This window comes from Hemiscyllium ocellatum, chromosome 40 (assembly GCF_020745735.1).
Source record: "Hemiscyllium ocellatum isolate sHemOce1 chromosome 40, sHemOce1.pat.X.cur, whole genome shotgun sequence".
Lineage (NCBI taxonomy): Eukaryota > Metazoa > Chordata > Chondrichthyes > Orectolobiformes > Hemiscylliidae > Hemiscyllium > Hemiscyllium ocellatum.
This window is the reverse complement of record NC_083440.1, coordinates 28,716,411-28,733,374: the sequence shown is the minus strand read 5'-3', so window position 1 is coordinate 28,733,374 and position 16,964 is coordinate 28,716,411. Positions and strand designations below refer to the sequence as shown.

Sequence of the window (16,964 nt, the reverse complement as noted above, 5' to 3'; positions counted from 1 at the left end):
TGTAAAAGGCAGCTGGTGCTTCACTAATTTTAGGAAATTTTTTTTCATGAAGTAACAGGTTAATGAAGAGAATATGCTGGAGGGTGTTCTGGAAAGCATTTGACAAAACTGCCACATAAAAAGGCTCCTGACAAACTTGAAGTTCATGAAGTAGGAGATTCAACATCAATTTGAATGAAGTCATTGGCTTAAGGACTGAACAGCAATACCACATCTTTTCTGCACTGTATGATTCTGACTTCATGACAAGACCTATATTACATTTAAAGTAAAACATTTCAAATTTGCTGGGACATTTTTGATTTCAACTGCATTCTCAATTTCAGATAGTTAAAGAATCTCTTGAAAACCAAATTTATAAAGCCAAACACATCATGTCATTTACCTAAAATATGCCATTTATTTCAGAAACCGGATGAGTATTTGTGCTCAGCACTAATCTGGAGCATAACAGCCATTACAAAAGAAAACACAAACTTTGATCTGATGAGTGAGGGTAAACAGGAACACAGAAGCACATGTACCGTAATTCTACTTCAGGTTATCTCTAAGTGTCCTCCCCATTAGCTAATTCCTTTTGAGCTGTAATCACAATTGTATCCTATGCAAAACATACCTGTCAATTAGCACATACCAAATTCCATAAATTGCAAGAGGTAACTGATTTTGATGATACTGAATAACAGATGAGTGCAGCCTTGGTCCACCAAGGACTCCTAGCTCCCAGTCAGTGAATGAATTCTTAGTTGCACCCTAATTTGATTGTTATAAGATCACAGATTAAATTACAGCCTCAATTTCATAACATGACTTAACACACAAACTTTCCTGTCTGGTAAATATGATGATTGAGAATGCAGTTTAATTCGCTGTTTCCTTTCATTTTGTTCTGAACCTGAAGTCCCTGACTCATGTTCCATGGACCACAGGTGTCTTCCAGTACCTCAATGTTATTAAGCAGTATTCAATAATGGAAGAAACTGAAGTAAAGTCCTTTCTTCACTGAAACTCATAAACCCCAAGGGTCACGGGGAGGTGACTGAACTTGTGATCAAATAAGGGAAGCCCGATGAATTTCCAATAGCCACTCATTAAAGGTCACTGAAGCTGATCATTGTGTCGATAATCAGATTTCTTAGCATCAATCATGGATGAAACCACAGATCTTCTTGCTCTGTAAGCTAGAAAGAATGGACTATAAAAGTGAGCATGAATTTTATTAATAACTCCAGTGATATGAGGATACTCACAGATGATCCAATAGAGACTAGGAATGAGTACCTGGGGTGTCTCTTCATCCTCTGTACTGATTTCACAGGGAAATATCTTCAATGGCCGAAGTGTGGACCTCTCCCAAAGCTATGCCAGAATATATGGTGTCACCAGTCACTGCAGCCCATGGCATATTATCAGTGGTAAACCTGGCTGCCCACTCCCCTGTGTTGTTGAGGACTATCACTCCGGCATAACTCTGTAATCTGGTCCTCAGGTACTGAAGCCCAGCATCAGCTGCCTCTGCTGGTGACATGCCTAATGTTTGGGGGAGTGGGGTGGGGTTGAAACAGATAAGCATACAAGTTACCCAAACTTACATATACTTTTTTTTATTGGAAAAGAATATATGAACGATTGACTTCAAAGGTTATTAGGCTCAGCTACTTGGAGTCTTAAAGCTTCACAAGGGACTTATTCACTCCATTTCACCTATACCTCTATATAACCTTCTGATTTTCTTTTCTTCTCATGGACTTGATGAACACACCCTTAAAGGCACCTATAATATTTCTCCGCATTACATCATGTAGCACTGAACACCACATTCTGAAAGCTCTATGTTCTATATATAAGACATATCTCCCGAATTCTTTATTGGTTTTAATTGTAACCATCTTACGTTGATGTCATTTAATTTTTATTCCTTATCTGCAGGCACTACTGTTTTTTCCCCTCCACATCATGAAATCCTCTCAATTTTAAATATATATCTAAGCAGCTTCCTACATAAATACACTCCCTCTTCAAATTATTTTCTACTGTCTTTCCTACTTTGCTTCCTGTATCCTGCTATTTCATCACACAATCTTCCTCAGGATGAGCCATAACCCTGACTTTCCTTCATCCACATAATTGCTATACCCCTCATCTCCAGACACAATTGTTTTACATAATTACTTTCAGGACTAGTACCCTATGGAACAACACATTTTGCCAGTCTGAGCAACAATCTTTAAACTTTAGTTTTTGTTTGTAACCATATTGCTATCCATTTTGCTATTTCCTTCCTGAATCCATGTCATCACTTTAATCATAAGTTTACTATTAACATATATTTTAAAAGTCCAGATATTATACATACCCTGTTATGAAAGGAATAACTGAATAAAATTTGACATCTGCGGCTGACTGTTCTTTATTATATTCTCAGTTCTGGATATTTTTCCTTTATGGCTGTGAGTAAAAACTGCAAAATGTTTCCACAATCAACTTTAAACTGGCCAGTCAGTAGATCCATGGTGCATTACTTATATGATTGTGATTCAGTAGCTGAGGATTAAGTAATAAAGCCAAATACACATTAAATATTTTCACTTTTATATCAAATCAGTTAGCTCAATGACCTCAAATTGATCTTGTGGTGTCCAAAAGGATAAAAAAAAGTTAAACATCTAACAGCAAAATGCTTCCTGTTTTGATCTGCTGACATTGCCCTTCATATAGGGGGACACAATGGGCCTAGCAGGGTTATCTCTGGACCGTTAACCCACAGACCGTTAACCCACAGTGGTTAGCACTGCTGCCTCACAGCGCCAGACACCTGGGTTCAATTCCTGCCTCAGGCGACTGACTGTGTGGAGATTGTACATTCTCCCCGTGTCTGCGTGGGTTTCCTCCGGGTGCTCCGGTTTCCTCCCACAGTCCAAAGATGTGCGGGTCAGGTGAATTGGTCATGCTAAATTGCCCGTAGTGTTAGGTAAGGGGTAAATGTAGGGGTATGGGTGGGTTGCGCTTCGGCGGGTCGGTGTGGACTTGTTGGGCCGAAGGGCCTGTTTACACACTGTAAGTAATCTAAGTAATAATCTAAGACTCAAGTAATTCTCTGGGGAACCAATATCGAAACCCATCACAGCAGGAGATGACATTTGAATTCAATAATTAAAAACTGGAATTAAGAGTCCTAACAACAGCCCTTGAATATATTGTTGATTGTCGGGGAAAAAAAATAATCTGGCTCACTCAGGGAAGGAAACTGCCATCCTTATCTGGTCTGGCCGATGAGACTCCAGACCCATTGCAATGTGGTTGACACGATTTTAACTTCCTTTGGGCATTTAGGGATGGGCAATGACTGCGTGGTTAGCACTGCTGCCTCACAACGTTAGGGACACGGGTTCAATTCCAAACTCGGGTGACATTCTCCCCGTGTCTACATGGATGTCCTCCAGGTGCTCCGGTTTCCACCCATAGTCCAAAGATGTGCAGGTTAGGTGAATTGGCTACGCTGAATTGCTCATAGCGTTAAGGGAGGCGTACGGTAGGTGCATTTTTCAGGAGAAATGCAGAGTAATAGTGTAGGGGAATGGATCTGGATGGTGGATCGGTGTGGATTTGTTGAGTGGAAGGGCCTGTTTCCATACTGTAGGGATTCTATATTTTTTTAAAAATGCTGGCCTAGCTACAAATGCCCTCATCCCGCAAATTAATAAAAAGTAATTAATATAAATCAGCATATTAGTTTAACTCATTGCTGCAATCATAATAAACCACTTCCTGCACTTAGTAGCAACTAGCACAGAAATGAAAGCCCAACCACCCTTTGCAGCATAAGACGTCAACAAAAATACAAGTGTCTGTGAAAGAAGACATGCTGACTAACCAGTGCTGGATTAATCAGATACAAAATCCCATCGAGGAAACCAAGCAGCTGTAGTTTTGAGGAAGGGTCACTCAACCCAGAAACGTTAACTCTGATTTCTGTCCACAGATGCTGCCATACCTGCTGAGCGTTACCAGCAATTTTGGTCTGTGTTTCTGATTTAAGGCATCTGCAGTTGTTTTGGTTTTCAAATGAGTACTTAACTCTCATTTCTCTAAACAATGCATCCTTTTTAAAAGGCTTTTTTAATTGATCTTTGCCTTCTCAACGCCGTTATTCCAGTTTTTAATGGGGTCCTGGTTATCCTCGAGGAGGTGCCCGAGTGACCATTATTCATCTGAGACTTGGACGTGGAATGTACTACGCTGCAGCTATACAAACTTGAACTGGGATACTGTCCCCAGTTAGACACTGTAGCATGGGTGAAGTGCAATACAGAGTCAGCAGAATGACTCTGGGTTAAATGATGAGGGCAGGTTACATAAAATAGATTTGCATCAGCTTGATCAATGGCGATCTGAGTTGTTTATGGTGAGGATAGATAAAGAGAGATTATTTTCCTGAAAAGAAGTCGCGGAGAAGGGCCCACAGAATGCTTGAAGAAACTTGAGAATAATTGTTCTCAACTTCCAAGACTACTGAGTGAAGTATAATGTCAAGGAAAGCAAACAAATAAGATTGGTCAACATCTGTGGGCGGCACGGTGGCACAGTGGTTAGCACTGCTGCCTCACAGCGCCTGAAGACCCGGGTTCAATTCCCGACTCAGGCGACTGACTGTGTGGAGTTTGCACGTTCTCCCCGTGTCTGCGTGGGTTTCCTCCGGGTGCTCCGGTTTCCTCCCACAGTCACAAAGATGTGCGGGTTAGGTGAATTGGCCATGCTAAATTGCCCGTAGTGTTAGGTAAGGGGTAATGTAGGGGTATGGGTGGGTTTCGCTTCGGCGGGTCGGTGTGGACTTGTTGGGCCGAAGGGCCTGTTTCCACACTGTAAGTCTAATCTAATCTAATCACCTCAGGGTGCCAGGAACAAAAACAGAAAGTTCTGGAAACATTTAGCAGACCAGACAGCATCAGTGGAGAGAGAAACCGAGTTAACATTTCAGGTTGTAACCTTTCATTGATTCTGATAAAACCCGAGAAGAGTTTGTTCTGCCAGTCCATGGGATCATGGCTGATGCGATAACCCTAAAATCTACTTACCTGCTTTTTCCCCCATAATTCCTGATTCCCTTACTGATTGAAGTTAATCAGTCTTGACACTGAATTTTCTTAAAGCCCAGAAACATAAGAGAAGCCTTAAAATTCGAGGAATGCCTCTCAAGGTGATAAATGGAAGTGTTTTCTCTACAACCCCACAGAGGGCTTTAAGAAAATTCAATGTCAAGACAGATTGAAGTTAATCAGTAAGGGAATCAGGAATTATAGAGAAAAGCAGGCATTACAGCAACTCACTAAAAATGGAATTCAACAACACCAATCAACCAACTCCATATCCACATCAATAGGAAAAAAGACATGCCATCCCACCATGGACATGCTATTTAGTTCCTTCATTCGGCTGGACTAATATCCTGGAATTCCTGACACCCTCATCACTAGGATGGGTGAATATCAATGAGAAGGTCTATGAACACTTTCTCAGAGAAACTAGGACTGGACAATACATGTGGCCTCACAGTATCGCTCAGTTCAAGAGAATAAAGAAGAGGAGAATAAATCACCAGTGGAATGGTTATAGTGAAAACTATCATGAGGCGGCTTCGGATTTTCAGGTTAATAGAAAACTTCAGCACTTACGGCAATGTTATAAAAACTTGCCAAGCGCAAAAGTGTAAACAATAATAATTGACAATGAATAGAGCAAACACAAGTGCTGAGGAGGAAAGATAAACCAGGAGTGGAAACAAAAATTTAGGTTTCAAAAAAGTTAAAAGAGGATTGATGAGTGCAGGGCGGTGGACATGATCTATGTGAACTTCAGTGAGGCGTTCGACAAGATTCCCCATGGGAGACTGGTTGCAAGGTCAGATCTCATGGAATACAGGGAAAACTAGCCATATGGATACAGAACTAGCTCAAAGGTAGAAGACAGAGGGCAGTGATGGAGGGTTGTTTTTCAGACTGGAGGCCTGAGAGAAGTGGAGCACCACAAGTAGCGGTACTGGGTTCACTACTTTTTGTCATTTATATTAATGATTTGGATATGAACATAAGAGGTAGAATTAGTAAGTTTGCAGATGACAACAAAATTGGACGTGCAGTGGAAAGCAAAGAAGGTCACCACAGATTACAACAGCAGCTTGATCAGACGGGCCCATGGGCTGAGAAGTGGCAGAGGCATTTTATTTAGATAAATGTGAGGTGCTGCATTTGGGGAAAGTAAATCTTAGCAGGACTTACACACTTAATGGTAAGGTCCTGGGGAGTGTTACTGAACAAAGAGACCTTGGAGTGCAGGTTCATAGCTATTTGAAAGTCAATTCGCAGGTTGATAGGATAGTGAAGGTGGCGTTTGATATGCTTTCCTTTATTGGTCAGAGTATTGAGTACAGGAGTTGGGAGGTCATGTTGCAGCTGTACAGGACATTGGTTAGGCCACTGTTGGAGTATTGCGTACAATTCTGGTCTCCTTCCTGTCATAAGGATGTTGTGAAATTTAAAAGCAGTTCAGAAAAGAGGATAATGCTTGCATTGGCAGATTTGAGCTATAGGGAGAGGCTAAATAAGCTGGGGCTCTTTTCCTTGGAGCATCGGAGGCTGAGGGGTGACTTTATAAATGTGTATAAAATCATGAGGGACATGGATATGGTAAACAGAAAAGGTCCTTTCCCTGGGAAAGTCCAGAACTAGAGGGCATAGGTTTAGGGTGGGGGGAGGGGAGATATAAAAGAGACCTAATGGGCAAGTTTTTCATAGAGCGTAATGCGTGTATGGACTATGCTGCCAGAGGAAGTGGTGGAGGCTGGAACAATTGCAACATTTAAAAAGGAATCTGGATGGGTATATGAATAGGAAGGGTTGGGAGGGATATGGGCTGGGTGCTGGCAGGTGGGACTAGATTAGTTGGGATGTCTGGTCGGCTGCATATCCGTCTGACTCAAAACAAGAGACTTGAGCATTCATGAAACACTTTCCTCTTAATCTCAAGCAAAAAAGGGAAGCAATTCTTTCCATTCTGATTTGGTTTTCCAGATTCAGTCAAAGGGAATTCTCTCAACTAACTGACATAATTAATAATTTAACCAACAAAAGCAATTCTAATCAACGTTACTTCAAGGTCAAAGAACATCTTGCACAATTGCTCCAAAATGCTTGACAAAATGTTTTTTTTTCAAAAACAATTGCAATTAATTTAGTTGGAGCAGAAACTAACTATACCACTAACAAAATTTGATTTCAACTTGGAATCTTTTTCTCTGCATGCTACCCTCTGAACAGGTCAAAGTCACAGTCAAGGTGCAGGGAAAATATGTCCCATTGTGAGAACTGCAAAGAAGCTGATTAACCAGTCATACTACATCACCATCTTCACTAAAAAAATAAAAAAGCCAAGCACTATAAAATCCCAGTTTCTCTTTTTTCTTCAAAGATTATAACGTGGAAGTATTCCAAAACTACAAAATATAATGCACTACTGTTACTTTACTGTGGAGATGCCGGTGTTGGACTAGGTTAATCTGTTACCTGGTGTTATGTGATTTTTGGCTTTAACTTGAAGTAGATTAAACTTTGACCAAAGAGAGTTTATTGAAAAAGGAACAAGCATTTGGAAAGGAGTTGGACGTAAGGATACAAGCTAGATGTCGATCTAAACTCAGACAGAATATATTCAAAGTGAATTTCACTCATGATGAGAATCCAGAAGTCACTCACGAAGGGCACTGCAAAATGACAGATTTTTTTTCTAAACACTGCTTACTCAGTTGCTCACCACAGCAGAGACCTTGGAGATAACTTTATAAAATCAGGCAGTCAGTGGAAGGCTCACTGACAACGATGTTTCTGGAAAATTCTCAGCTAAAGGCACCAAACAATGAATCAATTTTTAAAATTTTCAGAATGGGTTTTATCAGGCCGTGCTTCAGAATACTCAGTTGCTAAGCTGCTGCAATCATCATGCCATTTATGAGCGACTCGGGACGGTTTAAGCTAGTCTCGTGGGGGGGTTGGATGAGGGGTGGGGTGTTGGTGGCAGGTCCCTAAGCAGTAGTGAGGTAAAAGACAAGATGGAGGCTGGTATAGAAGTTAAGACAGCAACTTAAATAGACAAGGCAGGCAAGAGCACAGCGGGAATGAGGGAAGATTGATGAATTAAATTGTGTTTATTTCAATGCAAGATACCTGAGGGGTAAGGCAAGTTAACTTAGGGCATGGAAGGCAACATAGCACTGGGAAACCCTCACTCTGAGGGATGGACAAGCTTGACAGCTCAATGTTCTGGGGTTCAAGTTGCTCGAAGATGGACAGAAGGGGAAGCAAGAGAAGAAAGGGGGTGTGGTGCTTTTGATTAGGAAAAACATCACAGCAGTATTTAGAATATTCATGAGGTTGGCCATTGAAGCTACATGGGTGGAATAGAGAAATAATGGAGTGATCACTTTGATGGGATTGCACTACAGCACCCCCCCCCCCCCACCCCAACAGTCAGCAGGAAATCAAACAGCAAATATGTAGAGAGATCATAGATATCAATAAAATTTATTGGCTTATAACAGTTGGGGATTTTAAACTTTCAAGCATAGACTTGGATTGCCGAAGAGTTAAAGGCTTGGATAGGGGAAGAATGTTTGAACCATGTACAGGGAAAGCTCTCAATCAATGCAGAGATTGCCCTACTAGAGAACAGGCAAAACTCTACCTCCGCTGGTAAGTAGGGTGGGGAAAGTGAGTTGTTCGTAGGGAAGCATTTTGGGACCAATGATCATAATTGTATTAGATTCAAAATAGTAAAAGCAAGGTAATGAGAGCTTAGGGCCAGCATCCTGCTAGTGTGAAGGGTAAACCTTGCAGAAATAGGGAATACTGGATGACTAGTGATATTGAGGCCCTGGTTAATAATAAGGAAGTAGACATCAGTTATAGACAGCTTGGGTCAAGTAAAGTGTAATGAGTAAAGAGGAAAATCAGGAGGGCAAAAAGGCAGAAGAATGAGGTGGCTTTGGCAGTTGGGTAAAGGAGAATCCAAAAAGAAGCCTCTTCTGGAATACTGTGTCCAGTTTTGATCTCCCGGTCATAGGACAGATATTATTCAGCTGGAGAGGACTCACAAGAGAGCTGCTGGGAATGGAAGTTTTGAGCTACAAGGAGATGCTGCAAGTTTCAAATAGGAGGTCGCATGATGGCATTCTAGAGGTTTATAAAATAATGAGGGGTGTAGATAAAAAGAATAGCAAGTGTCTTTTTCCCTAGATTGCAGTATTTCAAGACTGGCAGGAGCATTTTTAAGGTGAGAAGAGAAAGATTGTGAACAATACCAGGGGAAGGGTTTTTTTGGTTTTAAATGTGGTTTGTGTGCGGAATGATCTTGCTGAGGAAGTGATGAAATTGGGTACATTTACACCATTTAAAAGACATTTAGACAAGTACATTAATAAGTAGTGTTTGGAAGCATATAGGTGAAGAGCAGGTCAGTGGGTGTCAGCATGGACTGGTTGGACCGAAGGGTCCGTTTTGGTGCTGCATGACTCTATACTAGACGTTGGCAAGGTCACATTTGGAATACTGTGTACAATTCTGGTTATCCTGCTAAAGGAAGGACAGCATTGAACCGGAAACGCTGCAAAAAAGATTTACAAAAAGTTAATGCAACTGCAATGTTTGAGTTATAAAGACTGGACAGGCTAGGACTTTTCTATCTGGAGCACAGGAAGCTGAGGGGTCACCTTGTGGAGGTGTATATTATAATTAGGGATATAGATAAGGTGAATAACCAAGACCTTTCCCCAGGCTAGGGGAGTCCAAAACTAGAGAACACAGTTTTAATGGGAGGCGCAAGATGACTGGCTTCCAACAACTACAACCATCTTCCTTTGTGCTCGGTATGATTCCTGTCGGTTGAGATTTTGCCCCTCATCCCCATTAAATTCTGCTGAACATTTTGATGACCATGGAATGCTGCATTGATTTCAACAGCAGTCACTCTCACCTCACCTCTGGAGTTCAGCCTTTTCTGCTTCCACAGGCTGGAGCACAGCACTCCTGTCACAGCCCACTCGGAGGACCATTGACCAGATTATTGATAGCAATGCAGTTGACTCCTACCTTTACACTTCTGATGCCTTAATTATTTAGAAGTTGGTAACTTTGGATATATTCTCAGTTGTATGGCCAACATGCACCTGATCATAAGAACAATGAGCAGGAGTAGACAATACAACTACCCAAGTCTGCTCCACTATTTAACATAATCGTAGTTGATCCCATTTTGGACTCAACTTTGCTTTCTTGCTTACTCCCCATCACTGCATTCACAACACTCTGGGTTAGTGAATTCCGGAGATTCGCAATCCTTTGACAGAAGTAGTTCCTCATCTTTGCTAAGTCTGTCACCCTTACGCCTAAAATGATAAACCTCCTGTTCCAGATTGCCCCAAAAGAGGACACTTTGCCAGATTTAAAGCTGATGCTGTATGGTATTGCAACAGCATGGCTAAAAGCCGAGCTATTTCTGAAGTTCACTTCAACTTCGTCTGTAGTTCTTCACGTGAGGGGTCATCGAGAGCCATAGTCTTAGAAAAGTCCAGTGCAATCACTGATCAGCTAAGACTGGTGTCTGTAATGATGGGCATCACAAGGAGAGGTACTTGGGAGTCAGCATGCTATTTGTGCTTTAATATCTCTGGTACCTCCAGTGAACATTTTCAGTAGCTCAGTGTGAAAATTGAAGGGAGTCCCACCTGGTGCCAAAAGCATTTTAAATCAATCTTGAGAACACCAGAAACCAGTTTATCCTTGTGATGAAATTCAGCAAGCATCAGAGATGCTAAAAGCGATCATCATCTAGCTGTGAGCTAATCCCAATACTGAACAGTTCCAGAAAATCTAGGGTTTCGAAGAATGGTTGTTCAAGCCGGTAACAGTCTCGGATTTCCAATCAACTTTTGATCAGAGGGTCATGAGGTGCTGTGCACAGAGGTTATGGAAGGGTGAAATAGTTCCACAGATCACTAATATAATAAGGGGTCATGGTAAAAGGGTTATTTTTTAAAAATAGCTTTGCAATGGGTCTGACACAGTCTCGTCCTGTCTACTCGCATTCATCACTGATGCAGAGGAGGACAAAGATGCATAGTAATTAAATCTTTCGATGGTATCAAATTGTATGGTCACTATGGTATCTTAGAGAAAATGGATTTGTGGAGAACCAGAAAATGGACTTGAGGTCTTTCTATATGCACTTATTTACTTGGGTCTAAACAGAGAGGAGATAGAGAGGACAGCTGCAGTGAGGGTGGGCTTGCTGTCACAGTGGAAAAAAGATGTAATATTACTTCACTAAAATTTCTTACACAGTGTAGAGGTTGAGGCTGAAATTAACAGGGCTCAGGGTGGACTGGAATTCAGCACAATATTACAGCCACAGTAACAAGCTTTCACTCGGCTTTGGTGAGACTTCCGCTTAAGCAGATATTGTGACACGGTGGTGAACCCTTTTACTAATTAAATCAAACATCCAGAAAAGCTCACTCCGCCTCAATCTTTTAAAGTATGAGTGACACAGAAGTCCCAATTTCCACTATTTAAAAGAGAAAATATCAATTTATTCTTTAACTCTAAAAATGAACATTAAACAACAACTATTTTCAACTCTAAGCCTCCTTTCTCAAAGGTTTGTTATCTACCTCCCAGTCTGTAACAACATTGTCCCAATAAAAGCCCCTATTAAAATTACATCAACTTAATTTTCAAAACCACACTGCAGCTGCCCTCTTCCACTGGCTACAGATCTCCCAGGGTGGTCTTCGGTCTTTTGCTGTAAAGATGTTTCATATGAAAAGATACCTTCGACAAAGTGTTTTTCTGGCAGTTACTCTGACGATAGCAGTTGGTCACACATGCTCTCTCTCTGGCTTACTCTCAAAATGCCTGCATCTTTATACCCCAAACATCAGGTTGCCTCAGTGGTTTGATGGTGTCAAAACATTAGATTCAAATTCAATGGGGTTTTAGTATCTTGGGCATCATTTAAACTGATTGGTTAAATTCAAACTGTTGTGAAAACAGTCAAGACAAGAGCGATGCTGGAAAAGCATAGCAGGTCAAGTAGCATCCAAGGAGCAGGAAAATTGATGTTTCGGGCAAAAGGCCTTCATCAGGAAGGAGGCTGGGAGACTTGGGTGTGGAGAGATAAGTGGGGAGGGGGGTGGGACGGGACTGGGGAGAAGGTAGCTGAGAGTGCTATAGGTGGATGGAGGTGGGAATAAAGGTGATGGGTCAGAGAGGAGGGTGGAGCAGATAGGTGGGAAGGGAGATTGTCAGATGGGACAGATCATAGTGCTGAGCTGGAAGGTTAGGAGTGGGGTAAGGTGGGGGGGGGGGGGGGGGGGGGGAGGGAGGAGAAATGAGGAAACTGGAGAAGTCCATATTGATGCCATGAGGTTGAAGGGTCACAAGTGGAAGATGAGGCGTTCTTCCTCCAGACGTCGGGTGGCGAGTCAGTGACAGTGGAGGCAGCCCAGGACCTGCATGTCCTCAGCAGAGTAGGAGAAGGAGTTGAAATGTTCGGCCATGAAGCGATGGGATTGACTGGTGCAGGTGTCCCGGAGATGTTCCCCGACACACTCTGCAAGGCGGCATCCGGTCTCCCCAGTGTGGAGGAGACCATATGGAGAGCAAACTATACAAATGCTGTGAAAATATTACAACTAAAATTTAGGTATTTGTTTCACAACCGAATGTTACATATTTTCAATTTTCCAGTTCAAAGCGACTGCTCGTCAGTGACATGATAGATGTTTGTATGCTCTCAGTGCAAAACAGTTTAATACGGTTTTTAAATTCTAAAATGCCTGCTGGCATCGCTTTGTCCACTGAAATTTTGTGTTCTTATTCAGTAAAGGTACAGTACATGCTTTCAACTTCATAGCACCTCCCCCCTTAAGTATTGAGAAACATGGCTTCATTTTTTCTCTTAACCCCATTACGGTAAAATACAGGGGAACATCGATTATCCAAATGTGATGGGCAGGCTCTATTTCATTCAGATAATCGATTAAAATATTTTCCTCGGGGGCTCAGAGATTTTAAAGTCTGCTCCCCGTTCAGGAGATCGCAGCAGCACACAATGTGCAAGGCTCCGCCCAACCCCATGCAACATCGGCTCCTGCCCCAAAACTAAAACTCCACCCCCAACAAACCCCATGCAACACCTCTCCGCCCTCCAACACCACCCCCTACCAACAAACCACGTGCAAACCCTACCCACTACCCCGTGCAACACCGTCCCCCAACCCCATGCAACACCAGCCCCTGCCCCAGCACTGCCCTGCCCCCAAAACTGAAACTCCACCCCCACCAAACCCCATGCAACACCTCTCCACCCTCCAACACCGCCCCTACCCCCAACAAACCACGTGCAAACCCTACCGCCCCAGCCCCGAGCAACACCGGCCCCTGCCCCTAACCCCATGGAACACCGTTCCGCCACTGCCACCCCAACCCCTTCCAACACCCATCGCCTCAAATCCCATCCAACACCACCCCCCAACTCCATCCACACCCACCCCTTCTCCAGGGCAGATGGATTGTACATCAACAAGACTGCTGCTGCCTTTATTGGGTAAGTCTCCAAATAACACACACAGCCGCACACAACGTTTCACTGCAACATTTTAACAGGTTCCACCTTTGCGCTGCAGAGGACAATGTTGGAGAGATTATCCTGGGAAGCAGTGCGTGGGTGGGTGGGTGGGGGGGGGGGGGTGCGGGTACACCCGTGTCGAACTCCAGGGAAAGTGTGGGGAGAGAGAGGGCGGGCAGTCAGACATTGAGACAGTGCCTGTTTAATCACTGTTGTTAACAAAGGATGCGATGACTGTTGGAAATATGTCTTTGATGTAATGTTTCCATCGGGACCTCAAGGACCTCTTCAGTTAATCCGATTAATAATTATCCGAAAATCAGATTATCGAGGTTCCTCTGTACCTAGCTTAATGTCCTAACTTCATATTAATTTCTGCATACCCCAGATCGATACCATTGGTTACTGTTCAATCTTAAATCCACGCTAACGTATTTATCACAGTAAGACCAGCAACATATAAAAATCTGTAAAGACCTGTAACATAAAACTTCAATGAAATAATCTCCTACTAGTCTTTAAAGCCTTCGAAGAATGTAAGAGGATTGCGATCAGTCTCCAATGTGTTGTTTGTCATACATTTTAATATTTATAAGGCCAGCACCAAACTAATTCCTTTCGATGGTCGAGTACTTTCTCTGGTGGGCATTGAGTTTCTCTGGAAAGTAAACAATTGGCCGTTCAATTCTATCACCTTCCACAGCTCGAACTCATGTCACTAGCAACAATTGCAACTTAAGGATTTCATAAAGTTTGGTGCAGCTAAAACTGGTGCAGTGGTTAATACTGTGTTTAAGTCGTCAAGTGCCTCCTGGCATTGCTCTGTCCTCTGAAACTTTGTTTTCTTCTTCAGTAAATTGGAGGTATCACTACACTGAAGTTTGGAACAAACTTCTGATAGAATCCAGTCAAGTGTGGTGCTAGTAAAGCACCAGCCTGACCTGCTGTGGTTTTCCAGCAGCAAACTCTCGACTCTAAACTCCAGCATCTGCAGTCCTCACTCCCACCTTCTGATAGAACCTGCTTCATCCCAAAAATCAAAAAAGCACCTTTTTCTTCAAAGGATGGCAGTGGAAATTCCTCGATGGCCTTTGGTTTTTGCATTCGTTGGGGTCAACCTTCCATGACCGATGTTATATCCCAGTTTTGCTTCTCTTAACCATTCAAAGAGCTCGGCCAACTGCACCATGTGATCTTTCCACGACTCACTAAAGATCACTACATCGCCTAAATAGACTGCAGAGTTTGTTAACCCAGCCACAACTCTGTTCAGGAGTCTTTGGAATGTGGCCGGTGTGTTCTTCATTGCAAAGGGCATAACTTTGAATTGCCATAGCCTATTTGGGGTTACAAATGCAGAAGTTCTTTTTAATTTCTCTGATAAAACCAAGAACCTCACAGTAAGTCCAACTTTGTGACGTAACTGCCTTGTCTGACTTTCTCTATACAGTCCTCCAATTGTGGTATTGAGCAGGAGTCTGATTTTGTTATGATGTTGACCTTCCGATAGTCCACACACAAATCATCGAGTTCTGTCACATTTGGGAACTAACATGATCAGCGAACTCGACTTGCTTTGTCTCTGTTTGATAGCTTTGTTGAGCATCACATCCACTTCTTTCTGGACCTGTGCGGCTTTGAAAGGATTAAGCCTGTAGGGGTGTTGTTTTATTGGAACAGCATTCCCTACTTCTATCTCATGCACAACAGCATTTGTCATCCCCACCTTATTCCTGCATATGTCCTCATACCACTGCAACAAACCTTCCAACTGCATTCTTTGCTCCTGCGACAGATAGTTCACTAACCTATCCCACTCAAGTACTTTCTCCACGATCAAACTCCACGACATTTGGATTTAATTCCTCACTGTGCTGGGCAGTAAATAACACCTGTTTCTTCAGTTCCCTTTCTTGATTAGGTGGAAACCTTATTATAACGTCATATTCACATGAGATGACATTCCCGATAAGAGTTTTTTTCCAATCCTGCATCGTTACCATGTAGTTTTCTTTTCTCCACTAAACCAGGCTTTGAAGGGATCACCTACCACTGGTAACAATTCTAATAAGTCATCCCCATGGGAAAACATCTGAATTTCAAAGTTTTTATCTGCCACCTGCTTCATCCTATGCTGTGCCCTCTTCAGGTGCTTTATGTTAACACACCTACCCGATTTAATCTCTCCCTCACTTCCAATACAAAATCCAAGTGTGAGATCTCGGACTTCGGTCCGGTCAGTTTCGCTTTAATTATTTTCGAAACGCCTCTCACTTCATGTCCGATTATTAACTCAAAGGGAGTAAACTGAATAGATTTGTTTGGGCAATCTCTCATGGCAAACAATACGTATGGGATACTTTTTTTGCTAATCATTAAGGTAATGCAGACAGTACGCTCTTAACATGGTCTGATGCCACCTTTTCAATGCTCCCTGGGATTCAGGATGATATGCACGGGATTTAAAGTGCTGTATGCCTAAGCTATCCATGACTTCCACAGACAGCCGAGCAGTAAAATTAGAGCCTTGGTCTGACTGAACCTCTCTGGGTAACCCATACCATGTGAAGAAAGGTACTAACTCCTACACTACCCTTCTTTGCCTTACTACTCTGTAATGGAATTGCCTCCAGAAATCTGGTGGACACATCCACTATGGTTAACAAGGACTAGTGCTCACTTTTAGTTCTATTTTAGGAAAGGACCTACACAATCATTCAATCATAACCTACATGAAAGGTTTAGATTAGATTAGATCACTTACAGTGTGGAAACATGCCCTTCGGTCCAACAAGCCCACACCGATCTGCCGAAGCGAAACCCACCCATTTACCCCTTACCTAACACAACGGGCAATTTAACATGGCCAATTCACCTGACCCGCACATCTTTGGACTGTGGGAGGAAAGCGGAGCACCCGGAGGAAACCCACGCAGACACGGGGAGAACGTGCAAACTCCACAGTCAGTCGCCTGAGTCGGGAATTGAACCCAGGTCTCTGGCGCTGTGAGGCAGCAGTGTGAATCACTGTGCCGTCCACAGTTCTTAGGGAAATGGCAGCAAAAGGTGCTGATTTTACTTCTGCCTGTGGCTTACCTACTATTTGGCATGTATGGCAAAAGTTAACCACAATCTTCCACACTCTTGGCCAATAAAAAGATTTAGTACCTTAGCCTGAGTCTTTCACACCCCAAGGTGACCTCCTACAGGTAGATCACGTGCTCCCAGAAACACCGCCTGTCTGTAAGCTACTGGCAACACAATCTGATGCACTTTGGTTCACTTTTCCT

At 42.7% G+C, this 16,964-nt stretch overlaps 1 protein-coding gene across 6 annotated transcripts in view; it reads right to left on the bottom strand.

Moving 5' to 3' along the window:
• Nucleotides 1-377: 377 nt before the first annotated feature.
• The window catches only part of asrgl1 (asparaginase and isoaspartyl peptidase 1), a 65,482-nt gene continuing 48,895 nt past the window's right edge, over nt 378-16,964 (bottom strand). For all 6 annotated transcript variants that reach the window (XM_060853395.1, XM_060853393.1, XM_060853390.1 and 3 more), the window contains 2 exons: nt 1,282-1,530; nt 378-1,181 (listed from right to left, as the gene is read on the bottom strand). In XM_060853395.1, the coding sequence (XP_060709378.1) occupies nt 1,313-1,530 (218 nt within the window). In that variant the 3' untranslated portion in view covers nt 378-1,181; nt 1,282-1,312. The remainder of the gene's footprint in view (nt 1,182-1,281; nt 1,531-16,964) is intronic.